At 40.8% G+C, this 25,574-nt stretch overlaps 1 protein-coding gene across 1 annotated transcript; it reads right to left on the bottom strand.

The window, feature by feature from the left end:
• Nucleotides 1-403: 403 nt before the first annotated feature.
• Nucleotides 404-25,217, bottom strand: LOC122638742 (5-dehydro-2-deoxygluconokinase 1-like). Its single transcript, XM_043831594.1, has 5 exons — nt 24,720-25,217; nt 14,360-14,610; nt 13,911-14,202; nt 1,517-1,669; nt 404-1,299 (listed from the first exon to the last, which is right to left on the bottom strand). Exons 1-5 carry the CDS (start codon nt 25,086-25,088, stop codon nt 913-915), a joined length of 1,452 nt encoding a protein of 483 aa, XP_043687529.1. The 5' UTR covers nt 25,089-25,217; the 3' UTR covers nt 404-912.
• Between the last annotated feature and the right edge of the window lie 357 nt (nt 25,218-25,574).

Below are 25,574 nucleotides of genomic sequence, written 5' to 3'. Positions count from 1 at the left end.
TCAGCCGTTGGATAAGAATATCCAATTCTCGTATGCCTATCCGATGATTGAAGTGTTGACTGTGTTACATACAGTGTGTATGAAAACCGATCACATTAGAAATTATACTGAATTCCACCTCAGGCTGAACCATACAGCCAAAGGTGAAACCCTAATTTGGCTGGGATCAATGGATCTCAAGGAGCCATATTTCCAAGTACACCTGTATGATTAATTCCATGTAAAATCTACCACTGCTCCCCACCTTAGATAGTTCCAAGCCATAAAGAAATCAAAATAACTTATGAAAAGGGGGGGAGGGGAGGAGAGGCTTCTTTAAAGATGTTTTAGAAAGCACAAAATCTCTTCAAACCCTTACAAAGTAAACGTTAGAAAATTTGAGTAGACGAAGCCAACACAAGACTGACAAAAAAATGAAGTTATGCAAAATACAAGTTTCTCAAATCACCAGTTGCAATGCTTAGTATTACTCACTTTGGGGCGCATGTTTTCTACAATAACACAAAGAATGAGATGAGCTTACATTAGCATGATATTGTTCCCAACCTACAAATTCAGTGCTTCTTCCAGCTAAGCAATAACGTTTGCAGCTACAACAATTGCAAAGGGATCATCATATATCAATTCAAAAAATACCACCATGGAGCACAGATTGCAGCACAGATCTCGAACCGAGCAATCTTTACCTTGAAATCAGGATTTCTCTCTCAAGTATCTCATCTAGACCACAACCAAAGAACCCACTTTGGCTTAACTCTGAAAATATTCAATCATCAATCGATACTCTTTACGAGGATCATTATCCAATAGGGGTACAGGCAAAGCGAGATAAAAACTAACCAAGCCCATCAAAAGAATTTAATCACCATCAATTCAACTTCTTGTAGAATGCTCTCTTAGTCCAAACCCTCATCAAGATGTCACCATCTTCCTCTCCCACACAGCCTCAAGCTTCAACAGTAGCTCATTGACCACCTTTTGCAGGGACACATGTTTCAGTTGATCATTGCTTCCATTTATGATTGTTTTTGAAAGTAGTATTACTTCTTCTGAATCCATATTTTGAAGCAATAACTCATTCCACAAGCCATTGTCTTCATTGACGTTTGAAACTTTCATGAGTTCTATGACATTCTCCAAGGTGGCAACATTCCGACCAGCCCCACAACCCATGGCAGTTGCAGCACCCACAGCATTTGCAAGTACTAATGTACTAACCATGGGCAAATTGTGTAGAAATCCAAAGGCAATAGCAGCTACAAAACTATCTCCACATCCAACAGTATCAATTACATTCACCTGAGGAAAATTTTGAAATACAAACCAAAATTTCAAATTAAAAGTAGATCTGTATGTATAAGCAGACACATCCATCCTAGGAAGATCAATATGATAAATTTTACTTATCATTGGATTGGACAATAAAATTATGTTCACGACATGCTCAGAAGCACACAATAAAATAAAACAGAACCAAGTTACTTTATCATTATATAGGTTGCTATAGAGTTAATACCTTGAATGCTGGTGCATAAGAAATACTTGACATTGTTATTAAAATTGAACCTTTAGCACCCATTTTAACAATCACCCATTTTGTACGTTCCCCTTTCTTGAGCAACTCCCGTCCAGCCAATATAGGATTTTCTATGCTGGTCAATGATTCAGCCTGAGAGACATTTGTATTAGGATTAGAAATAGAGCAATTTAAAATTTCTTAGCATTTTCTTACACCAGAAAGAGAGCAATTTAACATTTCTTAGCATTTTATAACACCATAGATATTTTGTCCACCAGTACCAATGAAAATCCTAAAATTGGGTGTAAGAGCTGAAGTGAATGATTCTACTGTCCTCACTCCTATGTAAATAAATGGTGTTAGAGTTCAGAGCAACTTCATCTCATCTGATTCTGTAGTTCGAAATCTCAGTCAAAACCACTGAGATTTTTGCAAAATATTTCACTTTCGACAAAGGTTAAAACAAAATTGGGTGTGGCTTAGTAGGATCACCGAAATTTTGGCATTTCAGCTGAAATTACAGTTTCTACTCGGTTTCGGTGCAAAACAGTGCATGCAAAAGCACACTGTTACAATCGAAATGGGTAAATTGTAACACTTCCCCTGCACCACTCAGTTGCACACACACACACACATACCCGAGCCCCTTGCTGTACCACTCACTAGCACAGACACACACACACCCTCTGCGGCTCTGCCCATTGCTGTAACAGAGAGCACACACACACACACACACACACACACACACTCTGCACCACTCACTAGCACACACACAGACACCCCCCCTGCACCACTCACTTCCCCTGCATCACTCAATTGCACGCACACACAGACACCCCACACTGGCCTACTGCACCAATGACTTCACAGAGACGCACACACCCCATCTGCCCTGCTGCTTCACTCACTTGTACACACACATTCCACACTGCCCTACTGCACCAATGACTTGCACAGACACACACACACACCCCACTGCCCTTGTTGCACCAGTCACTTGCACACACCCCACTGCCCTGCTGCACCAGTAAGCTGCATCACTCACTTGCACACCCCCCTCCCCTAACCTTCACCTGCCCCTTGCTGCACTATATAGCACAACACACACACATACAAATACCCCATTCCAGTTGCTATTACATAGACCACACACACACCCCTTCCCCTGCCCCTTTATATATTCATAGACCACACAAACCCATATACACTTTATGTTGGGATATTTTTATCATAATATTTGGTTGTTTGTTCAATCATTGCAAGATGGATTTGTTCACCATTTATTACTATTATGATGGGAATGTTTCACATAGTAGACCGAGACAGGTATGGATTCATTAATATGGTGTATGACATCTACAGTATTGTTAACAAAACAGGTTTGTGGAATAATGCTTGAATGATCAATGAGATCAGTCAAGCTCTCTATTTATAATAATAATAAAGGAGATTACAAGGGGAAACACTATTCATGAAACTGTTCACGTGAACAGTGTCACAGCCCTAATTACATTTCTACCCTTGCTCATAAATACATAAATAAAGAATAAATAAAACATCCAAAAGACCAGAATACCCCCATGGTATTCTGGTGTACATAATTTAACATTCCCCCTAAAGTTGGTGCAAATATATCAATCATGCCCAACTTGACTAGAATGGGATGGAACAATTTCCCAGAAAATCCCTTAGTGAAGATATCAGCAACCTGATCAGCAGACTTCATAAAAGGAACACAAATCAACCCTTCTTCTAGCTTTTCCTTGATGAAATGTCTGTCCACTTCAACATGTTTAGTGCGATCAAGCTGTACCGGGTTGTGTGCAATGCTGATTGCAGCTTTGTTATCACAGTACAACATCATGGGAAGATGAACAGGAACACCAAGATCTTGTAGCAAGCCTTTCAACCAAAGTAACTCACAAATGCCTTGTGCCATAGCCTGAAACTCGGCTTCAGCACTAGAACGAGTCACCACATTCTGCTTCTTGCTACGCCAAGTGACCAAATTGCCACCTACAAAAGAACAGTACCCAGAGATACACTTCCGATCTGCAAAACCAGCCCAGTCAGCATCGGTATACGCCTCTACCCGTAGGTTACCATTAGGAGACAGAAGAATGCCTTTTCTAGGAGCTGACTTCAAGTAGTGGAGAATCCGAAGAACAGCCTCCATGTGAGAAGAATAGGGATCATGCATGAACTGACTCACAGTACTCACATCAATAGCAATATCTGGACGAGTGTGTGAGAGATAAATCAGCTTTCCCATTAGGCGTTGGTACCGGCCTTTATCAACAGGTTCACCCTCCTTTTCTTTGAGATGAACAGTAGCCTCCATAGGAGTATCTAAAGGGTGACATCCTAACAGACCAGTTTCAGCCAACAAGTCTAGGACATACTTCCTTTGGGAGAGGAAGATGTCTTTAGAAGATCTGGCAACCTCAATCCCAAGAAAGTACCGTAGCGGCCCTAGATCTTTAATCTCGAATTCCTGCCCAAGAAACCTCTTCAATCGGCTGATCTCTTCCCCATCATTGCATGTAACCACAATGTCATCCACATACACTATATGAACAGTGAGCTTCTCACTAGCCCTCTTTATAAAGAGAGTATGATTAGCATTACTTTGCTTGTAGCCAACAGATGCCATTGCCTTGTGGAACTGACCAAACCATGCTCGAGGTGACTGCTTCAGCCCATACAGTGCTCGCTTCAATTTGCACACCTTGCGTTCATTATTGTCAGAAGAAAAACCTGGTGGAATATCCATGTATACCTCCTCACAAAGTTCCCCATTTAGGAAGGCATTCTTCACATCCAACTGTTGGAGATCCCATCCAAGATTAACTGCACACGATAGTAAAATCCGAACTGCATTCAATTTTGCAACAGGGGCAAAAGTCTCCTGATAGTCAATCCCATATGTCTGGGTGAAGCCCTTTGCAACCAAACGTGCCTTATACCGATCCACAGATCCATCAATCTTTTGTTTGACCACAAACACCCACTTACATCCCACTGGTTTTTTTCCTAGAGGGAGGGTTACAAGATCCCAAGTGTTGTTTTTTTCTAAAGCTCTCATTTCTTCCAACACAGCTGCCTTCCACTTTCCATCTGTATATACTTCCTGCCAGTTTTTGAGAATAGAAACAGAAGAAAAAGAGGACACAAATGCACGAAAAGATGGAGAAAGAGAACTATAAGAAACAAAGCGAGAAATGGGATGCAGGGTGCAAGTCCTAGTACCTTTTCGATGAGCAATAGGTAGATCGGAAGGAGAGGTCTCACCACAAAGAGGAGGAGGATTTGACTCCTGGGTCGACAATTGAATAGGTATTGGTGCCACAGTGGATTGATGTTGCCCTCTGTTGGAGTGTCTCTTGTAGGTGATGATATTAGAATTGTCAATTCTCTTCTGAAATTCACTGATGGTTCCCTGGACTGGAGTCAACTCCCCCTAACAATGATCATTACCACCATTATTTCCTATACACTCCCCCTGTAAAGGAGTCCCTACAGATGAAGGGACAACAGCCAAAGGAGGCTGGGCAGCAACCAAAGGAGGAATTTCAAGGGGAGGAAACACTAGCACATCTTTACTGGAACCAGAATTCTCCGCCTGAAGATGTGTAGACTGATAATAAACAAGACTTTCATGAAAGACCACATCCATACTAACCAAAGTACGACGAGAAGGAGGGTGGTAACACTTATAACCTTTCTGGGTTGGAGAGTAACCCAAAAAAATACACCTTAACCCACGAGGATCAAATTTGCCATGAGGTTTAGTGTCTCTGGCATAACACACACAACCAAAAACTTTGGGAGGAACCACAAAGGTGGAATTCCCATATAAAATATCGGCCGGACTGCGGGAGTTAAGAACACCGGAAGGAAACCGATTAATAAGATAGGTTGCAGTAAGAATAGCATCCCCCCAATATTGGGAGGGAACATGGCGCGAAAACATCAACGCCCTGGCCACTTCCAACAAGTGTCGGTTCTTCCTTTCAGCCACACCATTTTGGGCTGGGGTATCAACACAACTTGTCTGATGAACAATCCCATTATCAGCAAGGTATTTCTGAAATTGAGTCTCTGTATACTCAGTCCTATTATCACTTCTCAAGACTTTAAGAGTAGCATTGAACTGAGTTTTGACCATGTTATGGAAATGCTGAAAACAAGAAAAAACTTGACTTTTGGTGTGTAAACGATAAACCCATGTGTGTCTAGAATGACAATCAATAAAAGAGACAAACCAACGGTGACCAGAAACCAAAGTCTTACGACTGGGGCCCCAAACATCAAAATGTACTAAGTGAAAAAGTGAAAAAGTGAAGAACTCCTTTTATTAGAAATAGAATAAGTTGACCGTGTCTGTTTGGCCAGAACACAAGCCTCACAAAATAAATCGGTCTTATCACAATGTTTGACCAAAGTAGGAAATAAAGATGCTAAGATGCCTAAGGGGGGGTAACCTAATCTAGAGTGCCACTGATAAATTTCAGAAGATACTAAGGAATTCTGATGTAGTGGTAGTAATGGAGGTGGAGTGAGACGTCCATCGTCAAGCAGGTACAGGCCACCATGCACTTTACCCAATCCAATTGTCTTCCCAGAGTCCAGATCCTGAAAAACACAATGGGAAAGAAAAAATGTTACTTTGCAGTTAAGATCACGAGTTATACTACTAATAGAAAGAAGGTTAGTAGTAAATTTTGGAATATGTAAAACATTGGACAAAGGAAGGGAAGGAGTGCAGTTAATGATTCCTTTTCCAGAAATGGAGGAAAAGGAACCATCAGCTACCTTGACTTTGTCTTTCCTAAAGGTAGGAGAATAACGATGGAAGAGGCTAGAGGACCCGCTCATGTGATCTGTAGCTCCAGAATCAATGATCCAAGGATGGAACGCTACAGAGGCACAATGACCACCAAACGAAATACCTGACCGAGCAAAGTGTAAACCTGAGGGAGTAGACGAAGTGGCAGTAGCTGGTGTAGTAAAGGCAGCAGCAATGGAAGACTTTAGCACACGTAGGAATGCCTGTAAATCCTCCTGTTTTAGGCCAGTGTCAGTACTAGGGGCTGCAGTGATAGACTCAGAGTGATTGGCCTTGGTTTTTGGTTTTCGCTTGGCAGCCCGTTTAGCCTCAAAGTCAGCAGGCTTCCCATGACGTTTCCAACATTTTTCCTTGGTGTGATAAGGGTTATGACAATGCTCACAAGTAATGGTGCCAATAGTAGTACCACCCACAGAGAGAGTGCCAACTGGTGTAGAAGGAGCCAGTGCAGTAGTCTGGAGGGCTAATCTGTCAGGGACAGCAGGGTGCAACATAGCAGCTCGGTGATTTTCTTCAGAGGAGACCAAGGCATAAGACTGCTCAAGTGTGGGAAAAGGGGAATGGCCCAACACTTGAATACGAATTGGGTCATACTCAATATTCAACTCAGCCAAGAAGTCATAGACCCTGATTTTATCCACATGTTTCTTATAGGCAACCAGATTAGTAGCATTATCAGGTTGGTAATCAGAGAAGTGGTCCAACTATTGCCAAAGGTTGCGCAGAGTAGCATAATATTTAGAGACTGTTAAGTCCCCCTGAGTAGTATGAAGAACCTTCTTCCTGAGTTCATAGACCTGTGCATCATTACCAAGCTGTCCATACGTTTCCTTACAGGCTGACCAAACCTAAGAAGCTATATCAAAAAGGAGGAACCCATGTGCAATGTCCGAAGTCATAGAACCAATCAAATAAGACATGAGAACACCATTGTTGCCAAGCCAGCGAGTCAGGGCAGCACCTGGGGCAGCAGGCATGGGAACAGTGCCATCAATGTGGCCAGTGAGACCACGGCCAGCAATAGCAAAAGAGGCTGACCGAGACCACAATAGGTAGTTGCTGCCATCAAGTTTGATGGGATTGGGCTGAAAAGTATGATAATCTGATTTTTCATGTCCAGGTTGATTAGAAGTTGCAGTGGAATCAGCAGAGTCACCCATAGTTGCAACAAGGCTGTGGAGAATGAAAAACCAGCAATTACACCAAACCAAGAGCTGAAATCAAGGTCGTGTGGGCCAATATGAAGGGCAAAACAGCTCCCAAAAAATCAACAGCAGCAGAGAGATCCCTTCCACAGAGATCGACAATGTCAGGGTTTTGGAAGAGAACCCGAAATTGGAGATCGATGTGGTGATGGGGATCCTCAAAAAAGTTGACGAAGAAGCTTGATCGAATCTGTCCAAGAACCTGTAGAGGATGTCCTTGATAAAGAGAAGAAGCTCCAATAAAAAAACAACAGCAAACAGCCCAATTCCCAAAAATCGATAATGATCAAGGTTTTCAAAGAGGAATCGATTGGGAGGAGGGGTCTTCAACAACCAAAAGGGGCTTGAGGGCAGCTGGTCCAGATCGTAGATGAGTGTCCAATATGTAGAAAACCAGCCTTGATCAATGATAGTGGCTAGGGCTTCAAAATTCTGGAAACTCCAAAAATCGCAGACAGGACCCAACAACAATCGGACTAAATAAATTATCTCATAAAGGGGAAAAACAGAGGTGGGAATAGGGCAGCAACTACATCATATGATCACCTCTGTAGTGCTGCCCTTAGGAAGGGAGGAGAAGCAAAGGAAAAAAAAGGAGAGAAGAAATCGAGAGAAGGGGAGGAAAGAAAAAACGATAGGAAGGGGGTGGGTTTTGAAAATTTAGATCAGAGAAATTTTGGCTCTGATACCATGTTAACAAAACAGGTTTGTGGAATAATGCTTGAATGATCAATGAGATTAGTCAAGCTCTCTATTTATAATAATAATAAAGAAGATTACAAGGGGAAACACTATTCATGACACTGTTCATGATACTGTTCACGTGAACAGTGTCAGTGTCACATCCCTAATTACATTTCTACCCTTGCTCATAAATACATAAATAAAGAACAAATAAAACACCCAAAAGACCATAATACCATGGGTATTCTGGTGTACATAATTTTACAAGTATAGTCCCAAGTCATTCCAGATGGTAGTGGTGTGAGTTTTAAATGTAAAGCTATATACTACCTAGTGGGAATGATGAGGTAGAGGTGTGGGATGATCAATCTATAATGCAACTGTTTGACATCTACGATAAGGACAAGGTCATCAAACTCTATGTCTTTAATGTTCAAGAGAGTGAGCCTGACCAAAGAAGCTAGTCTTGTAAGATTAATGGATTTGAATGTGAGGTGATTGGTATGGCCACTCATTCAAGAAGGCAAAGAAATGTAGGGCAGGATTCTACTATGTTTAGATAGCAAAGTGGTACTGGTCCTAGTAGTAGTAGAATGCCAAAGAAGACTGTCAAAAGGGTGGTGCTACAGGCCTTAGTGCATCATGTAGGACACCTTTAAGTCCTGCTAGATTTAATGAGTATGAACCTATGGAATTGAATGATTCAGGTGATGATGATAAATGGGAACTGAGTGATGATGAGCTTGATAAAGAAAGTGAAAGAACTTCAGATTCTTTAGATGATGGTGATAAAGAATCTGAAGAAAGAGGAGGATTTTTTTTATGAAAATAAAGACAAAGTTTATGAGGAAGGGGATGATGGGTCAGATTATGGGTCTGAGGAAGATAAAGGAGAAGGTGAGTAAGAGAGGGATGGTATTTCAGATTATGATTCTGAGGAGCACCATTTACAATTTTCCAGGGAAAAAGTGGGGTTAATGATAAGGGAAAATTGGAGTTGGCTCAGTGGATGATTTTTTATACTATGGACCAATATAAAACTCACTTGAAAAATTATGCAATTCAAGAGGGTTTTGAAATTCATAGGATCAAGAATGAGAGGACTAGAGTGACTGTTATATGTGCAAAGGATGGTTGCTCCTGGAGGAAACATGCTTCACCTTCAGCTGATGGCAAAACCTTCATTGTAAAATCATATACAGACAAACATAATTATTGTGGAAGAAAGTCAAAAAATGCAGCAGCTAACTCCAGGTGGATAGCAAGTATACTTGCTCCCCACCTCAAGGTAGATCCTGGAATGACCATTAAAAGCATGGAGGCAATGATGAGGGTACAGTATCAACAGAAACCAAGCAAGCTGTAATTGTATAGGGCAAGAATGATTTCTAAAGAAGAGATTGAAGGCAGTAATGCAAAATCATTTGCACAGTTGCCAACATATATTGATTTGGTTGATTAGTATAACCTAGACACAATCATCAAGATTCAGTTTGTGGAAAGATAGGATATGAATGAAAATCTTGTATTTAAAAGGTTATTTGTGTGTTTTAAAAAATGTAGAAAAGGGTTTGTACAAGAGTGCACGCCATTTATAGGACTAGATGGTTGCCACCTAAAAGGAAAGTATTGGATGGAAATAATGCTTTATTTCCTATTGCATTTGGGATGATAGAGGCTGAGAGGAAGGATAGTTGGATGTGGTTCCTTGATTATTTAAACATTGCTCTACAATCAGATACAGGCTATATACCCCACTTGACCTTTATGTCTAACCAACAAAAGGTTAGTAAATAGTTCTGGGTTAATTTAAGTTATGTTTTTCTTACATTTATATGCCTAACCTAACATATATATATATATATTTGTTAATCATTTACAGGCTCTAATTGATTCTATTCAGCAACAATTCCCTGGATGTAATCAGAGGCATTGTTGTAGGCACCTATATGCCAACTTTAAGGGTGTTTTTCCTAGAGCATTGTTGAAGACTACTTTTTGGGCTGCTGCTAAAGCATATACTCTTGCTGACTTCCAAAAAGCAATGGCTGAGATGAAGGATATAAATGTTGATGCTCATGACTAGTTGATGAAAAATCCACCATCAAGCTGGTCAAGACATGCATTCGATCATGGAGCCAAGAGTGACCATGTGACCATATGACCGAGTCCTTCAACCAATGAATTGAACTTTACAGAGACAAACCAATTGTGAATTTGATTGACCAACTAAGGGTGCAATTGATAACTAGGTTTCAGAAGAGGTATGCTAGTGCTTGCACTTTCCAAGGTACAATAACACCAGCTATTAGGAAGAGGTTGGAGTCAATTGAAAGGGCTGCAAGGGGTTGCACTGGATATGCAGTAGGTTTATGAGTTTGAGGTCAATGATGGAGATCACACAGTTGTGGTGAATTTGACTGAGTGAACTTGTAAAGTCTGGGAATCAACCGGGCTGCCTTGTAAGCATGCAACCCATTCTATTGCTGCTAAGAGGGAGAACCTTGAAGACTACTGTGACCCCTACTATAGTGTGCAGAGATATCATATAGCATATGGAGAGATGATCCATGCACAACCAGATATAGCAGGATTGTCTGAGAGTAGTTTCTATGGTGTGCTGCAGCCCCCAGCTATGAGAAGGAGACTTGACAGACCCCACAAAAACAGAAGGAGAGATACTGATGAAGGACCCCCCCCCCCCCTCCAGACTTCAGAAGGAGATCAACATCAGTAAGATGTAGCCATTGCAAACGACAACAAGAGAACCAGCACAGGGGGTGCAGTGAAAGGGGAAGGGGAAGGGGTAGCATCCACCAACACAGTAGCTGGTGAAGAAAGGAAAAGGGTGGCATCACAGCTATGGTTTTTGTTATCTTTCCTCTAAACAAGTGTTATTTCATATATATATATTCATGTTATTTTTTTGCTGGTGTAGTAAAAGCAAAGTGGAACCAGCAGTCGGGGTGATACAAGTAACTCTCAAAGGCAACTGGGTGTATACAAGAAAGGGTGAGAGCAAAGATGGCAGCGATGAGGGCAAGAAGAAATGCAAAAGTTGCTAGTAGTTTAGCCACAGAGGGTGGTGGTCAGTAGTTATAGGTATTTGTTTGATTTGGTGGACAATTGGATTGTATTGGATGATTAACTATTTGAGTGTTTTCAGGGAAATTTGGTAAGATAGTACTGTGTTTGGAATAGTATTAAGTTGTAATATGAGTGATGGAACAGATGGATTTGTTTTCATACTGTGTTTGGAATTTGATTCTGCCAATGGATGTGATCATGTTAGTATTATGCATTTGATTGTGAACAGGTCTTTATTTATGTGTTTAGAATATTGGAACAGTTACATGCTGTCCAACTGTGTTGCGAACCAGGTGAGCTTGCTTACAATTTTTATTTGAACCAGTTGGGATCATCAAGTTGTTGGTAAAAATTGATAAATATGAACCAAATCTCAATACCAAAGACCATTTTTGTTACTAATACCAACAACTTACAAAGTTTAAAAGTTACATCATACTTTAAAAACCAATAGTACAAAGTTCATCACGCAGAGAATCAATACAATTAGACAGTGGTGGGAGTGTGGTAGGGGGGAGGGGGTCTGGTCTGTCTGTGTGCTAAGTGCAGCAGGGGATGTGATGGGGGTGGGTGGGTGCTTGTGTGTGTGTGTGCTCAGTGCAGAAGGGGGTGTGGGGTAGGGGTGAGTGTAAGTGTTCTCTGGTACAGCAAGGGGCAGGGGTGTGGGTGTGTGGGGTGTGTGAGTGTGTGTGTGTGTGGGTGTGTGTGTGTTATCTGGTACAGCAAAGGGCAGGGGTGTGTGTGTGTGTGTGTGTCAACACTACACCAAGGGGCAGGGGTGTGTGGGTGTGGGTGTGGGTGTGGGTGTGAGCAGTGGTACAGCAAGGGGCAGGGGTGTGTGTGTGTGTGTGCTGTGGTACAGCAAGGGGCAGGGGTGTGTGGATGTGTGTGCTGTGGTACAGCAAGAGGCAGGGGGTGTGGGTGTGGGTGTGGGTGTGTGTGTTCTCGGGTACAGCCAAGGGCAGGAGTGTGTGCGTGTGTGGTAGCTGGGGAAGGAAGGGGAGTGGTATGAAAGATGTGCTCTGGTAGCAGGAGAAAGAGGAGATAGAATGGAGAGGAGCTAGAATGGAGAGGAATAGGTCTGTACTTCGAGTTGTGGCTGAACACTTGCAGGTTCTCCGGTGTGCTGGTCGCAAGGATGGAAGATGAAGGTCGGGTGCCCTATTTTCCTTCACAGGTTTGAAGTCCAACGGTAAGAAAGTATGGTGGGGCTGGGTTTTTTATGTTCTAGTGTAGAGGGTATTTTAGTCATTCGTAATTCACACAGTTAACACGTTAGATTTTGGGGTCATTTTGATATTTGGGTATCTAGTGGAGTTGCATTAAAATAACGGTGTAACTCAGGGGGTGGCGATGATAATTTCCCTTTTTTTATTTAACATTGTAAAAAATAAGAATATTGTTGCACAATAGCTGAGGGTAGAGGTGGAGGTGGACACATAGTATGGATGCATAGAGTGCCTATGGGAAACGATAGGAAAAAGTCCCAGTGTAATTATTGTCAGAAGGTGCTAAATTCTGGAGGGGCCACTAGACCGAAGTAACATTTGGCTGGTGGGTACAGGGATGTGGCCCAATGCACCCAAGTTCCTTATGAGGTGCAGCAGGCCATGACTAAGCACTTAAAGTGATTACAGGTCTGAGGATTTCAAGACACAGGCAGAGTAGAGACAGTTCCAACAAGCTAGGGCAGAGAATCAAGTCACACAACTATAAAAATAGGCACCATGAAGGCATGAACCAGAAACCTTTCATGGTTTCTTGTATGTACTGCTTGGATACTTGAGAACCTGAACTGCCATGAAAGTTCAGATTATGTTGGAACAGGAAGTAATTATTGGGCATCTCATTTGAATTACGTATGTTTTTTCCCGAGCTGAACCCTATCATGAATAGCAACTCAGACCTCCACCCAAAATTCTGAGTTTAATGAATCTATAAATTACCTAGGCAGGAATCCAACCTGAAAGCTCATGTTAAACCTTGTCCAAACTTAGTGAGAAAATGAGGCTATATTGATCAGAGTTCTAATTCCAACAATCCAAACAGTGCGGTATAGAAAACCTAAAACCTTTTTCCCAATATCCACTCAAAATTGAGACCATCTAGACTTGGCAAAAATCACCTTTTGAGATGGGAGAAGGTTAACAAGAAAATTAATAGATCAATCTTGTCTCCTCACCCTGGTCAAAAAAAAAAAAATCTTGTCTCCTCATCCCCCAATATTCATTTTCAGATGTATGGTGTTTGCGCTTTGCAGGTTCTTGTTTGTTTTAACACTTCTCCTTTTCTCAATTCCTATTCATACAAATTTAAAAAGCTCATGTGTTCCTTTGTTTCTAGTATTTTTTTGTATTCCTATTTTTTATTGCTCATTTATTATTTAAAATTTATGAATCAAGCAACCAAAGAGGGACTTTCCCAGTTTAGTACTATAGCATAAACAGCAATAGTAAATACTGTATGCAAAATTATGCAAATGGAAGCACTAAATTTGAGATCCCAAGCTTCAAATCAAATGAGTAAAGGTAATATCAACACAATTTGTACCAAGATGGAAGCAAACCTCATCAGAAGTTAAAAGAAGAACATCACTCATCCTCAATATCCGGTCAAGTGCTCTCTGTTGTTCAGGGGTTCCATTATAAAGAGTCTTTCCCCGTGGTCCAGGGTCAAAAAAAATTGACGTCCCTACTTCCATGGCATAATCCAGAGCTGAGACAATTAAATCAGGGGAGAACTCATCAAAGCTGTATCCATTGCAGAATAAAATCTTTGACTTTTTAATTGCCATCTTCATTTCTTCAGAAAGTTTGCTCAACCAACTGAATGCAGGCTCCGTACTAAAATCAGCTCGACTGAAAAGTGAAACAAGGGCAATCAGGCATGTCATATTTAGTGGTATGAAAGAAAATTTTACATAATATGTGCAGGAGCTAGCAACAAGCAATATGATGGGAATTAGATTAAAAAAAAATCAATGGGAAATACAAAACTTAACTAGAATTCATTTACCTGCAAAATCCATGCCTCTGCAAGGGGTCCACCAAAACCCAGCACAGAAGTGTTTCATAACAGTCACTTTGGTTCGTAACAGCGTCAGTATTTTCATTTGTCCCAACCATATAGATTCCCTCATCATGGAGCACATCTAGGAGGAAGCGTCCGTAGATTTCATTACCCACATGACCGAGTGTAAGACAGTGAAGGCCGAGCCTTGCTGCGGCAATAGCCACATTGCAGTTACCACCAGCTTCCCAATATTTCTGTTGCACAGAGTCACATTACCACTACCAGAGGATTCCATGTGAATATATGCCAACAAATAAAGATAGCTAACAGTTCCATTATGCGGAAAATAAATTCCCAAAATGAAGCAAAAGCATAGTGCTAAATTTTCTATTAACAAGGAGGACACATACAAAAAATCTTGAAACTGCTTAATCAGAGTATTGTGCCTCATTGATGTGATATAATTTTCTTGGAGGGTGGGAAAGCAGGACTGCAGGAGTTGATCTCATAAAATTAAGGAGAAAAAAGCAATTATATGCTTTAGGCTAATACATAAAGTTAGAGAAATGAAGATGGGAAAAGTTCTCAGGACAAGCACATCAAGAAAAGTATACAATTATAGTAATGAGGGCATGAAGCATGAATAATTAGAGAGATGAGAACAGATGATCAAACTTGAAAGTTCATTCTCTGATAATAAAACGCGAGTTGCACAAGAAGGTAAAATCATTATGCTTATTAAATGGATTAAATGACTAGATGAAAACAAAGGAAGAATAACCTGCTTTCTTTATTGAACATTACCAAAGCAGTAAACTATATAGCCTAGACTTGATGTATAGTGCCAATAAATGGACAAGTGTTAGATATGAAAATTCTACAAATTCAGTGTGCCATAAAACTAATACACAAAGGTGTAGAAAAAGGAAAGAATCCTGTTAAATTATTTATCCATCCGTGTCCCCCTTCGGATAGTCCGCGTGTTAGAGCTCTTGTATGATATACATATTGTTTCCTCCCTTTCCTACAAGGTCGGCCTTTTAGAGGAAGCGGCTCCAACATGGTATCAGAGCAGGCAGGGGTCATGGTATCGAGCCCCCATGGGAGCAGGCAGGTGTTGAATTATTTATCCACCCGTGTCCCCTTTTGGATAGTCCGCCATGTTAGAGCTCTTGTATGATATACATATTATTTCCTCCCTTTCCTACAAGGTCGGCCTTTTAGAGGAAGCGGTTCCAACAAATCCTATGAAGGAAAACCAGCTCATGAACTTTGCCAGTCGAATGGGTGGAATCTAACTCATCAAGTAAACTAAAAAGGACCCTTCCATAGTCATAATGGGCAGGGCCCTTGTATCCGCATATCAAGTATCACGTAGCATCTTTAGTTTGTGACATGAGCTCTTCAGTTCATGAGTTCTAGAGCTGCTATGCTTCAGCGCATCAATGGGGGCAAAGCTGACTAATTGGCTCAATCTTCATCGTAATCATAGATAGAAGAACTGGCCTAGGGTCAGATATTGGTTGCACTGATTGGCGCTTGCAACATCACATTTGGAACAACCGATCTATGAATATGGAGCTTTCCGCAAAGACGTCAAGAAAGCCTTTTTAAGATTGTTAAAGGGTTTTTGTTTTTTTGATAGAAAGATTGTTAAAGGGTTTGAGCGTAAGAAAGAAGGGAACTAAAAGAGTCTATCGCTCATGCATTTCCTTAAGGCAGGAATTGGTGTCAAAAGTACATACCCCTTCTCCTTGCGCCAAAGATCTTACCATTTCTAAAGGAACTGGAGTTACATCTCTTTTCCAATTCCATATACTTAGATAAATAAATTTAGAGAAAAACTCCTCCTGATGAATTTCTAGCAACAAAAATTAAATTAAAGGGGCCGCTTCTACGAGGGATTGCACTGATGGGTACCCATGAATATATTAACCTTTAATCATGGAGCCCGTTCACAACATCCATTAAAATAATAAGCACAACCCACTTACTTTTTGTGCATTGCCAGAGTAGAACACCACATAGCTTAGAGACAGACTTGATTTTTAGTGCCAATAAATTGCCAAGTGTTAAGACATGAAAATCCAACAGTTTGGCATGGCCATACAACTAAAGACATATGTAATTTTTATGCCAATAAATTGTACAAGTGTTAGACATGAAAATCCAACAGTTTGACATGGCCATACAAGATACAACAACTTGGTTAGTCAAGATAAACCACAGATGATTAGTACGATCTTCCAAGGAACTAATACTTGAAATGACTACATTGAGAAGTTTGTAAAAATACTCTTTCCACCTCTCCTAATTGTTCTCATCCCTTATTAGTACACTACCATCTTCACTTTTAATACATTTTACATAGTCGAAATCTCTACTCTTCCTTTCCCCCGTTCTAGCTATCCTATAGATAGCCTTTTCCCCTACCTTTGTGCTAAGGTTGTTATAAAAGTCTTCATATTCTTCGCCCTTGCTTTCCCTACAATCATCTTAGCTTCATTTTTGGCAAATATATACCTTTTTCTATCCTCTCCATCCTTAGTCCTTTGCCAAGTCTTAAAACTAGCTTTCTTAATCTTAATGGCTGCTTGAACTTTGTTATTCCAACACCAAGTCTCCCTAGGGGCAAGTCATTTTCCTTTCAAAACCCCTAAGACCTCTTTAGCAACCTTCATAATACAAGTTGACATCTCGTTCCACCTTGCATTGGTGTCTCCCTTCAAGTCCTACTTTCCTTGTATGACCACAATATCAATAAATGGATTCAAGGAGTCCCCTTTTAGCCTCCACCTTATCTTAGGCAAATAGGCTCTCCTATCTTATGATTCTGCATGATGAGGCACATTTCCATGACGACCATTCTATGTTGAGTGGTTAGGCTCTCCCTAGGTATAACCTTACAGAGTTACAGTTCTTACCAAACATTCTATCAGCCCTTCTAGTTAGGAAAAAATCTATTTGGCCGATATGATGCTCACTTTTGTAGGTGACTAAATGCTCCTCTCTCTTTTCAAAGAAAGTGTTCACTACTAGAATTCTCTTTCCTTCTATCTTAAAAAGGATGCACCCCTAGTTCAGACTTACTTGTCCTAGGGTCTTCATAGTCATCACCAATTGACTGAAATAATACCGAAATCCGAAACATAGTTGAAAATGCACCAAAACTGCAAAATTTCGACCGAAACATGGTAAGTCTCAGGTATCACACATGGTTTCATTCAACCTTATGTAGAAAACAAAATATTTTGCAAAATTTCGGTTGAAATTGCTCATAATATAACTAAATCTCATAATAAAACTCAAAATGGATAAAAGAATACTCTCTAATGTGACTAGTTCAAAAGGAAATTACATTCTTCAAGGTTCAAACTCAACTCAACCAAGCCTTTTCCCAACCAAATGGGGCCGGCTACACAAATTCTGTTCTGCCATTCAACTCTATTTAAGGTCATGTTAGTTGTCAATCCTTGGCTATTCATCTTCAAGGTTCTAACGAAAAAGAAAATTTGAAAAGGAAACGAAAAGGTCTATAAATGTTTCTTACAAACTAATGCCAAAGAAGAAAAAAAACTAAAAAATACTAAACGATTCAGAGGATAATAGTGAATCTGGAATTACTGCAGAAAGTAAACTTCAGTACTACTAAAATGTTTTAAAATCATGATTCACTTAAGTTGGGATTTGGGAAATTGTGACTTGTGTCTATTATGACACTAGCCTCTTTTATTTATAATAGTTTGAAGTAGGGTTACAATAAATAACAAGAAAAGACTATACTACCCATGTACTCGTGTTACACCCATACCATAGTAAAACTATATTACCATATTATCACACCATACTAATATTACAATACTCTCCCTCAAGTTGGTGCATAGATATCACACATGCCCAACTTGCACAAAATAGGATCAAATACTTTATTGCTAAGCCATTTTGCGAGGACATCTGCTAACTGCTAACTGCTCACTAGACTCACAAAAGGAATGCAGATAAGACCCAGCTCTAGCTTTTCTTTGATGAAGTGCGATCAATCTCAACATGTTTGATGTGATCATGCTGAACTGGGTTATGAGCAATATTGATTACGGGTTATGAACAATATTGATTACGGGTTATGAACAATATTGATTACGAACTTGTTGTCATAGTATAACATCATGGGAACACGAACAGGGAGACCCAAATCGCAAAGGCAGCCCTGAAGCCATAATAGCTCACAAACACCATGGGCCATGGCACAAAGTTCTGCCTCTGCACATGACCGAGCCACCATAGTTTGCTTTTTACTACGCCAGGTAAGTAGGTTGCTGCCAACAACGGTACAATATCCAAATGTTGACCTCTTGTCATCTAGTCAACCAGCCCAGTCTGCATCAGTAAAGGCCTCAACACGCACGTGATTATGAGGTGAAAAAAGAATACCCTTCCCTGAAGCTGATTTCAAGTACCTAAGAATCCGAAAAACAACTTCCATATTAGAGGCGCAAGGGTCATACATGTAATGGCTCACCAAGCTCACAACATAAACAATATCCGGCCAGGTATGGGACAAATACATGAGTCAGCCGACTAGGCGTTGGTATCTCCCCTTATCAACCGGTTCACCCTCCTTAACCTTCAAATGGGAGTTAGCTTCGAGAGGGGTATCTAGAAGCTTACAGTTGAGCATGTCCGTCTCCGAAACAAGATCTAGAGTATATTTCCGTTGACAAAGAAATATACCTCTAGTAGATTAAGCCACCACAATACCAAGATAGTAGCAGAACTGCCCGAGGTCTTTGATCTCAAATTCCTTGCCCAGGTAAGCCTTCAAAGTAGTTATCTCAACTAGGTCATTCCCAGTGACCACTATGTCATGAACATATACAATTAGGATGGTAAGGTGATCACCTACCCGTTTAATAAATAGAGTGTGATCAGCATTGCTCTGCTTGTAGTCCACTGACACCATAGCTCTATTGAATCGACCAAACCAGGCCCTAGGGGATTGCTTCAGCCCATATAATGCCTTCTTCAGCTTACATACTTTCCCTTGAGTCTGTGGAGAAGAAAACCTCAGTGGAATACCCATATACACCTCTTCTTATAATTCCCCATGGAGGAAGGCATTCTTGACGTCAAGTTGCTGCATTTCCCATCCAAAATTCACTACATATGAAATTATAACCCGGATGATATTCATCTTAGCGACAGGGGCAAAGGTCTCCTGGTAGTCAATGCGATATGTCTGGGTAAAACCCTTGGCAACCAATCGCGCCCTGTACCATTCTACAGTCCCATCAGCCTGCTGTTTAACAGTAAACAACTTGCAATCGACATGTCTTTTAGTGGGAGGAAGGGGAACTAGATCCCATGTGTTATTTTTCCCAAGAGCACGCATTTCTTCAAGCATAGCTTCCTTCCATCTGGAGTTTACAAAAGCTTCCTGCCAATTTGAAGGAATAGAAATAGAGGACAAGGATGAGATAAACGACTGATATGAAAGAGATATAAAAGAGATAAGAATTCATATGACACATGGTGAGAAATGGGATGTTGTGTGCAGGACCTAGTCCCTTTACGGACAGCAATAGGTATATCTAGGATGCATCATGAGTAGGAGATGGGAGAATCTCACCATGAGATGGAGAAGAAGAGATATTACCAGGCAAAGATGTAGACACTGGATCATAGGGCAACACTGTAGTGCAATGGTAGTGGTATCTACTTGAGGTGCTGGAGTGGTGTCAGCTTGTGCGGCTGGTGTTATTTTTTTTAGATTCATCCTGGAGAAAACACGTAACAATCTAGGCTCCCCCTGAATGGGAGGCTCACTATCTGTCTTCCTCATCACAACCAAGGGACGGCCTGCCTCAATAAGGGCAACTAGTGGCACATCTTCACGTAAAGCAACAGACTCCCCTTGAAGAGGTACCACCCCAAAATAAAAGGCCTCTGTCTCATGGAACAAAAACGTCCATTGTCACCAGCATGCGACGAGAAGGAGGTTGGTAGCACTTGTAACCCTTCTGAGTGGTAGAATAACCAAGAAATATGCAACGGAGACCATGGGGATCAAACTTCCCATTAGTGTGATGATTCCGAGCAAAGCAAACACAGCCAAAGACCTTGGGGGGCACAACAAAAGAAGAAGGCCCAGTAATAATTTCAACAAGGAAGCAAGAAGACATCCGATTGATCAAATAAGCAGCAAAGAGAACGGCCTCACTCTAGTTGTATAATGCCCAAGTCTACAAGATAGGATTGAAACGAAGCATCCATGTACTCCTTTCCATTGTCAGACCGGAGAATCTGAATGCGGGCAACATACTGGGTTTTTACCAACTCATGAAACCGCTTAAAACAAGCAAAAACTTCATTCTTCTGATGCATAAAATAGACCATGGAAAGGCGAGAATGATAGTCAATAAAAGAAACAAACCAATGGTAACCAGAAACAAAAACACAACGGGCGGGGCCCCATATATCAAAGTGAATTAAAGAGAAAGGAACTAAACTTTTATTGCCCAAACTGGGGTAACTAGTTCTAGTCTACTTTGCAAAAATGTAAGCTTCACAAAAAAAAAAAAAAAAAATCTAGAAACATTTAAAAAATAAAGTGAAAAAAATAGTAGATAAAATGCCTAACGGAAGACGCCCTAATCGTTAGTGCCATAAACGTAACTAGGACAAAGCAACAGTAGAGGAGTCCATGTGATGGGCCTAGGAAGAAAGAACTAGAGTACCACTATCTAGAATGTAGAGATCATCACGCACCTTACTACTGCCAATCGTTGCCCCCGTTACCATGTCCTGAAAAATACAGTGACAAGGAAAAAAAAAGTTACTTTGCAATTTAAGGCTTGTGTAATGCTACTAATGGAAAGAAGACTAGTAGAAAATGATGGGATAGGTAAAACAAAGGAAAGAGATAAATTGGTAACTTTGACAATTCCCTTCCCAGAAATAGAAGAAAGGGAGCCATCAGCAATGCGAACTATCTCCTTATCTGATGATGGAGAATATTGAGAAAAATGGTTGGGAGAACTAGTCATATGGTCCATAGCACCCGAATCAATTATCCAAGGAACGGATGCCATAAAATCACTAGAATTAAAAAGAAAATACCTAAATGGGCAGAATTGGCAAGGAAGCAGTTGGTGCAGCATACGGAGTAGAAATCTGAGTCATCATGGTTCGCAACATAAGAGTTGCTCTTGGGAAAATGGAGAATCAGTGGTAGTAATAGAACCGACAGGAGTAGTCTCCGTGTGATGGCCAAGGGGTGGTATACCATGGCCACGGCCACCAATAGAAGTGTAGAACCACCACACCCATGCCCATGACCAGCACCAAGTTCAGGGCGCTTGTGAAGCCTCCAGCAATGTTCTCGGGTATGGCGCTCCGTACCACAAGAATCACACTCAGAACCTCTTTCATGGGCTGGTTGCAATCTTTAGATCGATTGGAAGAACTCCCTCCATGGGAGGAGGAGCCAGTAAAGTAGAGCCAACCTCTCCTGAGCATTTGGCTGTGGCATGGCAACACAAGATTATCTTCAGATTAGACCAATGAATAGGCTTGGGCCAAGATTGGAAAAGATTCTCGATTCAGGACATGTGCCCTAATCGGATCAAATTCAATGTTTAGGCCGGTAAGGAATTCATACACCCGGTGTTTGTCTTCCCGTTTCTTGAAAGCAGTAGCATCATCAAGACAAAAGGGATGATAATCTTCATAAAAATCGAATTCTTGCCACATACCGCGTAACTCGGAATAGTATTGAGAGAGAGTCATCTACCGTAGCTTGGTGCTACTGATTATTTGTTTCAACTCATATACCTGGGCAGCATTCCCCACCTGGGAATAGGTTTCCTTTGCAGCCTGCCAGATCTAGGCAGCAGTATCAAGTAACAAACCCATGAGCAATATGGGGTTGCATCGAGTTCAAAAGAAAGGCCATAGCAAGAGAATTATCAAAACACCACTTCTCTTGAGCAGCATCAGCAATTGTCGGTTTCTCCAAGGTACCTGTGAGATATTTAGAAAAACCATAGAAACTGATAGAAAGAGAACATGTCTTCAACCACATCAAATAGTTGCTCCCATCAAGCTTAACGGAGTATACAGGGATAGTAGGAAAATCTTGACGGTTGTTTCTTCCATCCAAAGGATACATGGTGGAAGTCGTTGAAGTATCTGTTCCTTCCATTAGAAATAGAAAATAAAAGCAACCACATGAACAAAGATTATCGACGAGAACACCAAAACATGCCACAAAGAACAAAGTGTAGCATGAACACCAAAAAAATCAGATCTGAGAATAAACCGTTAGATCTGGTTTAACCCATAACAGGCAGGCAAAAAGAACCCTTGGTGGGAGAAAAAAATCACCACCAAGGGTGGAAAAAGGGGCTCATGGTCCAAAGAAAGGAACCGCGAGAGAGAGAGACTGGAGAAGGTGCCGGTTGTGAGAGGTGGAAGACAGAAGTGGTTGGCAGTGCTTCCCGGCGGCAAAAGGTGGTGGCGCCGAGTAGAGGTGGAAGAGTGGTGGCGACGGTGCTTAGGGTATGGCAAGAGAGAAAGAGAACGAGAGACTAGATTTTTTGGGATCCCAAGGTGGATCTCAGCTCTGATACCATGTTGGGATTTGGGAAATTGTGACGTGTCTATTATGACACTAGTCTCCTTTATTTATAATAGTTTGAAGTATGGTAACAATAAATAACAAGAAAAGACTATACTACCCTTGTACCCATGTTACACCCATACCATAGTAGAACTATACTACCAGATTACCACACCATACTAATATTACAATAACTTTAAAAAAATCCCAATTTTCTACGGATACCATATATTATATTTACCAAAAGGAAAACAAATTTACCGACGATGAAAAGTTGAAAAAATACAAAATACCACAAAATAGTGTTCCCCTAACTAGACCAATGATGTCATCTGTATTGTTCAGTGGAAAACCCATATCTTTTGTAAAAGGGCTAATGGTGCGTTTTGGGCACAGCCTATTATGGTACTCTTTGGGACTCCCTTGTCTGCTTTATTCGGAAAGATGAATAACTTTTGTAAGCCATTCTTCACATATTTTGAATAAGTCAATCAATTGGAACCGGACTTTCAAAGTTTGACATCATTCACTTTGCTCACCATTTAACTTCAAAATATCTTGATGCTTAAAGCTTATATACAACTACCACTGTAACATTGGAAAAGAAAAACTCTTAACTAAGGAGTTTGTGATAATTTTGGCCTTAAAATTTTCCACCCATAGAATACTCTTCTCCTTTCCTCCTTAGCACTATGAAAACTTTAGCATGTACCCAGCCAAGAACTCATCAGCATTCCAAATGGTAAGGGAGACCTAAGTAACTCATAGTCATAGGACTCAAGTTGAATATTAATAAGGCAGAATCAAGCTGCAATGCTTTGCCACACAGAAATCAAATGCCATACCACAAGAGTTGATGGCATAAGTTAACCACGTGGTATCAGAAAGGATCTGAAATAGCAAACCATGTTGCTAAAGCAATTCATGAAAAATCTAAAACCAACAGAGTTGGCCTCTATTGTTTGAAAAACTAGAAGTTGTTCACTAGGATCCGTAGTTGATCTTTCTCTTTGCTTCTCCAGGAATCATGGTCATATAAAGTCTAACCTTAAACGCTCCCAAATATTTTGCTATTATGTTAGCAAATAGCAATAGCACAACACAAGGAACATCACACAATTACTCCACATAAAATTGGAGTCGAATTCACACTAGTACCCATGAAGAAGTTCTCTCATTAATACCTTGAAATGTTTTCTCCAGCTTGTAGGTCACTTAACCCCATGAGGCATCCCATACCATCAGCTGTTGAAATGCCCAAACACCTCTGTTTACTCAGGGGGGTCAGCACCATTTATACTGGCGGACTGGCCTGTCACACTAGTTAAATACCAACATTCCAGCTTTCTTCCAGCTATATTCAAGGTGCAGTGTTTCCAATCTCAGATTCCCAGTAGATTGAGCCCCTAGATTGACTTCTCCCTCCAAAGACACAAAAGCGGCATGCTGAGACCAAAACCCTCATTAGGAATTGGATCACTCCCCAACTCAAACTAAATCATACATAACAAGTACACAAGCTTAAATTCTAACCCGTCATGTATTTCACTTACTTGAACGAAATCAACAAATATATAAAACAAAGGGAGTGACAACCGAAAATAAAAAGAACAGACAAGAAATGGGTTTTAATAGGTCCACTTTCAAAAAAAAAAACCACAAATTCCGAACTAATAATATGAGTAAAAAATTATGTTTTAAAAAAAAAAGGAACAAATGAATGGATGAAAGCAAGAAGAAACCAACTTTATCAGGCGGAGAAGCGGAGAGCTGTTCCATGTAAGCCTGTCTCTCCCCAATCGACGGCGGGGGCAAACTGGGGACGTTGAGCACGATATCGACACAGAGGTTACCGAGAGTGGCGATGTCAGCTTCTTTGGTGATAACACCTCTCGACCTTTCATCTTCTCCACGATTATCAGTGAAGGTCAGGGAATTAGAGCGATTCTTAGGAAAGGAGACCTGAAGCCCCTTACAGTTAAAGATCGAAACCGCTCCACAATTGGCCGAAATTGGCGGGAAGAGGCCATTGATAACTCGAGGGTTATGAGAGAAACCCAACTGTCGAGATGATAGGTTACCAGGACTGTGCAGACTGAGGGATTGAAGATGCATTCCGACTTGACACAGAGAAAGGCATACAGGAGAAGGGAGAGAGAGAGAAAGAGAGAGAATGAAGCAAAGCAATGTTGTTAGAAAAGCATTTCTAACTTTCTGAAGGATTGGAAGAGATTCTATGGAAAAGGTCAGCCAAGTGAAAGCTTTTCAAGTTTCACATATTCGATTCGAATGAGAACTTTTGGACTCTCAAAACCACCACTTGAAGAAGCTTTATTTATTAGCATGGCAAGAGTTTCTTTCTTCCACTACAGAAAGAAGAAGAAGAAAACAGAGAAACCATCGTTTCCATGCCTCTCTTTTAAGAAGCTTTTTGTGTAAAGAGATTCTTCTGAAACTATGGCTATGAGCTGAATGATGATTCTCTCCCTATATGCGTTTCCTACGTGGCAAACTATGGGACCCACAATCCGATATTGCGTTCTAATTCCTTGCCTCTCTCTGTTTCTCAACTATAGCTATGAGCGTTCTAGTAGAGGGATC

This window comes from Telopea speciosissima, chromosome 1 (assembly GCF_018873765.1).
Source record: "Telopea speciosissima isolate NSW1024214 ecotype Mountain lineage chromosome 1, Tspe_v1, whole genome shotgun sequence".
Lineage (NCBI taxonomy): Eukaryota > Viridiplantae > Streptophyta > Magnoliopsida > Proteales > Proteaceae > Telopea > Telopea speciosissima.
This window is presented reverse-complemented; position numbering and strand designations above follow the sequence as displayed.